Here is a 9,117-nt window from a genome sequence, read left to right on the forward strand (position 1 = left end):
GCATATGCTCCACAGGCAGGATTGGATGAATCAGAGAAAGATAGATTTTGGGATGATTTAATACGTGTAGTGGGTGGTATGCGGGATGATGAGATAGTGATTTTGGGAGGGGACTTAAATGGTCATGTAGGTGAAGCAGCCCAAGGTTATGAAGGAGTGCATGGGGGGCTGTGCATATGGTCTAAGGAATGCAGAAGGGGAAAGGATACTCGAGTTTGGGGAGGCAACGGACATGATTGTGTGCAACACATATTTTAGGAAAAGAGACAGTAGGTTAATTACATATGAGTCTGGGGGAAATAGCAGTCAGATAGATTATTTTCTGGTTAGGAGGGCCGATAGGAGGTTAGTGAGGGATGTTAAAGTTATAGGAAGTGAGGAGTGTGTGCAGCAGCACAAACTACTGATTTGTGATATGGTGCTTAAAGAACAAATGATGAAAAAGAGGACTTATGTACCTAGGAGGAAAATATGGAAGATGAAAAACCAAGTAGTAAGGGATGCCTTCTATAGCGAGTTGAGGAGAGTGGTGGCTGAACAGGGAGCTGTAGACAGAGGCGTTAATGAACAGTACAGAGCCCTCAAGAACAATTTCTTGAGAGTTACTGATGTAACATGCGGCTGGACAAGAGGACCACCAAGACATAAAGTAACTTCATGGTGGGATGAGGGTGTAGAAGCTGCAATTAAGGAGAAAAGAAGGCTTTTCCGGGAATGGAAGAAGGGTGGCAGCAAAGAGGAATATTTGGCTGCCAAGCGTAGGGCTAGGAGAGAGGTATACAGGGCAAAGTCTGAGTCACAGAGACAATTACTTGATAACCTAAATCATGGGGAAAGGAAAAATATATTTAGGGTGGCAGGTCAGGTGAAGAGGGATAATCGGGATATCATAGGTGAGCAGTGTGTGAAGAATGATGAAGGAAGGGTAGTGGTGAACAGTGAGGATATTAAAGATGCATGGAGAGAGCATTATAACCGGTTGTTGAATGAGGAGTTTGACTGGGACAGGGAAGGTTTGGAGCCAGCAGATCCAGTGTCTGGCCCTTGGCCTTTGATTGATACTGCTACTGTGAGTGAGGCAATAGGCAGGATGAGGGTGGGGAAGGCAGCAGGTGTGTCTGGGTTGACTGCCGAAATGTTGAAGGCCTCAGGCGATATAGGGGTGAGTTTAGTCACTGACCTGATAAATAGGATTATTTATGAGTGTGTTGTCCCAGATGATTGGCTGAAGAGTGTAATTGTAAATGTGTATAAAGGGAAGGGTGATGCCCTAGAAAGAGGGAATTATAGAGGTATAAAGCTTTTAGATCAGATAATGAAGGTAATGGAGAGAGTTTTAGAAGGTATGATTAGAGAAAGAGTGAATATTGATGAGATGCAGTTTGGGTTTATGCCAGGTAGGGGGACCACTGATGCCATATTCATTGTTCGACAGCTTCAGGAAAAATATATTGGTAGGAGAAGGGATCTTTATTTTGTTTTTGTTGATTTGGAAAAGGCCTTTGACAGAGTCCCTAGGAGAGGTGGTGAAGTGGGCAATGAGAAAGCTTGGCTTGGAGTGAGTGGCTGGTTAGGTGGTTATGGCCATGTATGTGGGTGCTCACACCCAGGTGAGAGTGAATGGAGATTTGAGTGATGAGTTTTCCGTGAATGTTGGTGTGCATCAGGGGTCAGTCTTGAGTCCCATGTTGTTTATCATGGTACTTGAAGCCCTTTCACGTGACTTTAGAACGGACTCCCGTGGGAGTTGTTGTATGCTGATGATTTGGTGTTGATTGCAGAGAATGAAAGGGAGGCGGAGGAAAGGTTTAGGAAGTGGAGAGATGGTATGGGGCAAAGGGTTTAAGGGTAAATGCAGATAAAACAAAAGTGATGATATCTAGGGTTGGTGGCGGTACTGTCAAAGACGAGGGAGAGTGGCCATGTGCAGTTTGCCACAAGGGCGTGGGAAGTAATTCCATCTTGTGCGGTGTGTGTGATAAATGGGTGCATAAGAGATGTAGTGGTATCAGAGGTAGACTGCGAGATAATGCTGATTTTATGTGTACGGCGTGCCGGGTGAGCAGGTGGAGATCGTCAGACGTGAAAGAATTGAACTTGCTGGTGAATCTCTTGAGTGTGTGGAAGAGTTTTGTTATTTAGGAGACATGTTGTGTGCTGGAGGTGGGGCTGGAGCTAGCTCTGTGGCTAGGGTGAGAAGTGGTTGGAAGAAGTTCAGGGAGCTCTTGCCTCTCCTGACATTGAGGGGGCTCTCCCTACGTGCTAAGGGGTCTTTGTATGCAGCGTGTGTTAGGAGTGTAATGCTGTATGGCAGTGAGACCTGGGCAGTGAAGGAGAGGAAGACATTCGCCGGCTCAGACGTACAGAAATGACAATGATTAGGTGGATGTGCAGTGCGTCCCTGCGTCCAAGGCCTGGAGGGGCTGGGTTTACAATGGAAGAGTTGAGAGGTAGGATGGGACTGGAGTGTATTGGTGTTGTGATGAGGAGAGGTAGATTGAGGTGGTTTGGACATGTGGAGAGGATGGGGGATGATAGTTGGGTGAGGAAGGTGAGAAGTGTTAATATTGGGGGTGGGGTTATGAGGGGTAGACCGAGAAAGACATGGGACGAGGTCATTAAGTGTGACCTTAGGGTTAAGGGACTGAACAGGGAGGCTGCAATGGATCGTGCAGCATGGAGAGCCGCCATTAGGTGACCAAGGCCGACACATGCAAGCATGTTGGAGCCTTTAAAAACGAAAACGAAAACGAAATGTGCATTCACTGCCATGGCCTTAAAATATGTAAATGCAAATATAATGGGAAAATGAGAGTTCTTTCTATTTCCTTCAGTCAGAGTTGTCTTTGTTATGCTGAATTAAACTCAGAACATTCTTTAAAAAAAGGGGCACTATACTGTATAACTGTATGGAGAATATTAACATAAATCCATAAACAAACTGGCATGGAAGTGCTTTAGAACCTCTAAAATCTCATGACAGTATGACTCAAGTTTATATATTTTACTTTTTTTAGTTCAATTCTAGGCAAGACTTCACAGCCCATTCCCTGTGGCCCAGCAGCCCTATATGCCAGACACCTTCAAGTCAGCTTTAGTGTCAACGCCCACCATTTGAACTGAACACATGCTAGGGCAGTCTCATTCATGACTGGTGCACTGGTATTAGTGACGTTTTAAGACACGTCGGTGGCTCCTGTACATGGAAATTCAAGTAATCACACCAGTTCCTGTAGCAGCCTGTGATCAAACTGTTTTTCACACAACAGATGATCTCTCTAATCACCTGACCATTGGCATATCATCAATGGCGCTACCACAATTAAAAGCTCACCGACAATCCTGTGTTAGTATTGTATGCACACTTTAATTTTTCTCATCCTTCCCCATACAGCTTTCTACTTCTCCGTCTTCCATTATGGTTTTCATAAAGCTATCACAAAAATATTTCATTTAACACCTTCCTTCCTTGATATCAGACGTATCCTTCCTTCTCATACTCTTTTGTTGTGTGCTTCATGTTGCCTGCTACCATACAAATATTTCATGCAACACTTCCATTTCCAAAACTGCCAGGAAGTATCTAAGCTTCAAGACAGAAGAGTAGCTTTCATGGCTCTGTAAGAATGCACTGAGTTCTGAGAAGAACAAATTCAATATTTATATATGACTATACTGTACACAAAAATTCTTTAAGGAAAATTCAAACTAGATTATTATAAATGAATAATACTACAATTCAAATTACCGGTAAATCAATTAACACCTCTTCATTATGAGGTACAACCTAAGCTAAATTTAACTGACTGGAGGCAGCAACAACTGAATAACCAGGATATATGACTGAAGAGTTCCATCATGTTTCTGACCACCTGTCAAATAAAAACACCTGGCACTAACAAGAATACATCATTGTGCAGGGATCAGCATTACTGTGCACAAAGCCCTCCAGCTAACCCCTTCACCTTCTGCCTAAGGATGTCATTTACACTTTACTCATGCTACTACTCTGCCAGGTTGAGAAAGTGATTAATTGTGAGGGGTTGAACACTGCCCTAAATTTGAGAGCTTCTTCCCCATCTGCATAAAATCATATGAGGGAGCAATAAATAAAATAAAATAAGACATCCATCCACTCAACATCCCCTCCTTTGCTGCTCAACTTGCATGTAGAGACCTGGAGCTATGCTACCCATTCAGTCACTTAAGGAAAAGCTAACCAATTATCCAAATCTATCTATCGCCAGGTGCCTTAGCCCTGGAGAAGCTGCCACAATAAACAAATCTTCTTAATGATATCCTCTCCTCCCCCTCAAATCCACACCACCCTCTTTCATATTTGGTACCTCTCCAGTAGCTAACAAGAATCCTTTGAGATCACAAGGCACTGAAAGCACTGGGGTCCCTCAATCTAGGAGATGGCAAATGAGAGGAGTCAAAATCATCATAACATTCCAGAAGTCTCTGCAGTATTTCGTTTCCAGATCCCCATGGGCAAATCTCAGACTCCAGTTCCAGCCCCTTTTCAAGCTCCATTGTGGCTATGTGGTCATAAAGGCTGTAACCGCGACGAGGGAAGGTTATGTCTTGCCGTTTAAGGCGCATACTGGGGCAGAAATCGTTTGTGCCATCCCCTACGTAAGCCACAGTTGTAAAATGCACATTCTCCTTCTCTCTAGCCTTAATGTAGTCAGCTAATATATCTCCTTTGCACAGATTCTTTGTGCTAAGAGTACACCAGTCCTGCAAGTGGTACATCTTTATACGCAGGCACCCACTCTCATCAAACTCTGCTGGATTGGTGTAAATATCCCTGAAAAACTCCCTCAAGCCCAGGTGCTTCAGAATGTGGTCAATGAAGACAGAGTTGGAGTCTGATATGATGATAAACTCTGTGTGTTGTGATGGCAGCTTGGTAAACAGGTCCCTCATCCCTTTGGTCAGTGCTATATCAGTTAAACATGTCAGGATCTCCTCCCTAGTGACCTTCGCAGAGTGTAAGAGCTTAAACACCTCTGCCATGTACTGCGTCCAGCCATCCTTGCGATACAAGACCTTGAGGTGGTCTGGTATTTGGCCACCTGGTGCCAGTTTGCAGATGTGGGTGTCACTGTTCCCATCTATCACCGTGTGGTCAAAATCCAGGGCCACCAGCACTTTCAACTCCTTGTCATCACCCATCTGAAAGGGGTATAGGCAGCTCTCATTAATGCTCTATATTTTCCTCATATATATATATATTCTATAGGGATCAAAATGCTTTCATATATATTGTTTCAACTTTACCAGTAACTACAATAAACTTGCACCAGTAAATCTTTTTGCTACATGCAGGGATGAAGCATATCAAGGTACTATTTTTAGTCAGGGATGCGAGCTAAAACAGACAAAATATAGGTGGCCACTGTGGAGAAAAAAAAAAAAAAAAAAAGTGCATGCATTGCCAAGGCCTTGAAAAATGTAATAATACATTCCAAACTACTGTACAGTATAACCTTTTTCATACAAATGATACTGTAAACTTGGGGCACAGGTAAATCAATAATGAAAGCAATGATGGAACTTTAACACTGGCAGTCTCATTCTAGTGGTCACAGTAGTACTGGTAATACATGTAGACCAGGGTTCATCCGAAATGTGGACCTGACAGATGACAGACAAACTGTCCTCCTGCAGTCCACTATCTTCCACTTGAGGGGATAGGGAGAGAGCTGTCAGATTACATATTTTGGACCTGTGTGGAGATCTCTGGGCCAGGGGACTCAATAGGGAAATAATCCAAGACTGGCACACAGACAGCTGAAATTGGGTTAGCATGGCAATGGTCTCTATAGCCTAATATAACAAAACAATCAAAACCTTGTACTGTAGCTTGTTGCATTTCACCTGACAAACATTTGTTCTATGACACTTCAGTCATATATCAATAACAATGGAGAAACAGCACTCATAACATTAAGGAAGCAGCACTGCCATCCACTACCAGACTCCATACTTCCTGTGTTGATGGTAGTACAACTGGGTTGCATTGTTAATTTACCCAACTGGCAGGCAGGGCCTCGCCAAACAATTTACCATGGCCTATCCCCCACTGAGCTATGAGTGGCAAACTCCTGCTTTGAAATTCATATTACTTTATCATGGCTACTCTCTGTAACGGGTGCTTTCCTATTCCTACTATCATTTTTCAGGAATATTTTCAAAATGAAAATGCAAGCACCAACTCTTTATGCACCAACAAATATTTGCAAAGAAACATATTCCCAAAACTGTGAATGTAAAAATGTACTTTCAGATAAGAGAGGCATGAGTGGAAGTAGGAAAAAAAAAAAAAAAAAACTAAACAAAACAATATTTCCACCCTGATTCTAACCCTGAGGCCAACGACTAAGATAAGGTTAGTATTGGCTTGGCTTAGGTGAACTGCATTGGTGTGGGTTAGGTTTATGTAGTGAAGCTAGGTTAATGCCTAAAATGGCCTGCTGCTATTCACTTTTTAATATTTCCACCCTACACATGGGTTAGGTTGGAAATCTGTGATGTGCCAAGAAAAAACCCTAATTCTAATCCATGGCCATACGGCATGAAAGGGCTGATGACCATAAAGGGGCATGGTTATGAAAGCTGTCCTTGGTTTGCTTACTGGTAGCACGACAGTGATGCTGGAGCTGAATAACACCCAGAATCACTTGCAATCAACTGGCCAAAAAAAAATGGGGGGAGGCTTAACAGATGCACGACTATGGCCCTAAAAACGTAAAAAGCAAAAGTATATTCACGAATTACTCAAATACTACGGCATTATCTGAATTTCCCAACTCATATGCATGTATGATAAACCTTTTAAAATCACTACTCATGCTCAAACATTTACCTTCTCAGTCAACTCCTAGGCAGAAGCCAAATTACCTTGGCAAAAGAATGGCCACCACAATCCAATGGCACCCTGCCCGTTTCTCTCGGAATTTCTCTCCTCTTATTAAACACCTGTCTTGTTATCTTGCAAAAATGTCGCACTGTCTGCATTAGTCTATTAAACCGCATACACCTTCAACACTACTTGCAATGTAGATAACATACGACTTTAAACAATCATCCTGATGCAGCATCCCCTTCTCGCTGTGTTTTGTTTTGGCTTGGTAAGTGTTGCCACATCATAATGTTGCTAAATTTTTGGTAGATGCTAAAACTTCAATTTGATAAAACTATAGTACTACAAAATGTTCCTAACTTTATTACATCACTGCCAATAGTTCGAAGAACTAAGAAGAAATATAGTTCTGATTTTAAAAGCTGTCAAACTACCACGTTGCTAAGTTCTCCTAAATACAAAAAACTCCAGGTAAAATAGAAAACACTAATAAAAATAACACTACTAAAAAGTGCTCAGATAATTAGATAATTGCCAACAGTTCCTAAAAATCTGATGACTGATGTAGTTTTGATAAAATACTTTCCCAGATCTATATGCTGCAAAATTTTCGCTACAATTCCATTACACCAAACGCCAAAGAATAGCTAATACAAAGGATACATATTAGTAACACTATTTTAGAGTTGCTGGGATTCTGTTTATTATAGCTACAGGATGACAATCTGTTAAACGTCCCTAAAAGTCACTATATTTTCTCTGTAACTGCTAAATCGAGAAGTTAATACCTCCTGACTGCATTATGAGAAATTAGAAAGGTCGGAGGTTTAGGGGCTGGCTACCTCAAATTCGATTCTGGAGGGCTCATCGTGGGTCTTACTTCTCTAGGCCACTTCTAAGTAGTAGAGAATTTTATATTCAACTACATAGTTGTGGTAGGTGGTGGCGACCATCATCCACTCACTCGGTGTAGTGCTGCCTGCTTCTTCCTTGGCCTTTGTCATTCTTTTTCTGTGCCTGCCCTCCTCTCTTTCTGTTTTTTCCATTTTTCCTGTCACATCTTATTGCTTTTCTTTCCTTTACGGGTGGCTTTACATTGAGAGACAAGCCAAATGGTTTCCTGGAAGCCAAGAAACCATTTACAGCGCTGGGTGGTAACCATATAACCAAACCATACATGCTCCCAACGTGTCAACAAGTGGGTTGGTGGAGGGTTAGTGCCCCTCCCCATAAAACAAATAACTCAAAGTCAAATAGCCACCCCTTACGGGATATGGCGTCTGGCAATAGATAGATAGATAGACAGATGGAGACATTGTTGTATGGGTCATTTTTCCATACTACAGAATTTTGACCTCTACATTTGGCTTTGCATAGTGCCTAGGTCCCTTTTCCATGCTAAGGAATTCTGATCTAGATATTATACAGCCTGACAACTGACTGGGTCAATTTTCCATACTACAGAATTTTAACCTATACATAGCATACATATAATCCTGTCTAGGGCAGTTTTCCATACTATAGTAATTCTGATCCATACACATAGTCCTCCATACCTGTTTAAGTCACTCTTCAATACTAGAAAATTCTGGCTTATACACCCATAATGTCTTATACAGTGGCAGTATTCGAAACGTGGGGCTGAGGGGGTGGGGTAAGTGGGTGTGGCCCTGTTGAGTAAACTTAAAAACGTATGAAAGTACTCTGTTCAGGAGGGCCCACCATGGGGCCTAAAAAGGCCCCTTCCCCTAATGTGTTCTTATTAGTAAGATGAAAGATCATACCATAAATGTTGTGGGTAATTATTATTATTTTTAAATTCTAAATTTAGTAGCTTGGGAGATAACATTTCATCTGTACATTATTTAAAATGTTCACTTCATTGACGTGAAGAAGTTTAATTCATAATACTATGGCAAAACTTGGCTTCATGCTGTGCTGTAGTTTCATGTTAAAGGTAATGGTAACGCAGCAAGCATATACTGTATATTTATACACCAGCAGGTGTAGCCTACCCGGCGCTGCCCAGGTATAAAGCTATGACCGTGTAGGCCTATACCGGCACTGCCTGGCGCCGTGGGAGGCCATCCCTTATGGGAGACTATCCCCAGGGTCCTTTTGTACCCACTGGGCCTATGTTCTTTCTTAGGTCCATCATCCCTGGGATATCATCCAACGATATACGGTAGTCCCACCATGGACCCAATTCCATAGACCTGTTTCCCAGTACCCAATCCACCCTGCCC

At 42.3% G+C, this 9,117-nt stretch overlaps 1 protein-coding gene across 1 annotated transcript; it reads right to left on the reverse strand.

The window, feature by feature from the left end:
• Positions 1-3,795: 3,795 nt before the first annotated feature.
• Positions 3,796-7,107, reverse strand: LOC145398141 (pyridoxal phosphate phosphatase PHOSPHO2-like). The gene is made up of 2 exons (XM_080271085.1): positions 6,910-7,107; positions 3,796-5,181 (listed from the first exon to the last, which is right to left on the reverse strand). The coding sequence occupies exons 1-2, from the start codon at positions 7,042-7,044 to the stop codon at positions 4,378-4,380; spliced, it is 939 nt and encodes a 312-aa protein (XP_080127211.1). The 5' UTR covers positions 7,045-7,107; the 3' UTR covers positions 3,796-4,377.
• Between the last annotated feature and the right edge of the window lie 2,010 nt (positions 7,108-9,117).

The sequence above is a fragment of the Coenobita brevimanus genome, chromosome 44, assembly GCF_032717465.1.
Source record: "Coenobita brevimanus isolate Jiangsu-jjx chromosome 44, ASM3271746v2, whole genome shotgun sequence".
Classification (NCBI taxonomy): Eukaryota; Metazoa; Arthropoda; class Malacostraca; order Decapoda; family Coenobitidae; genus Coenobita; species Coenobita brevimanus.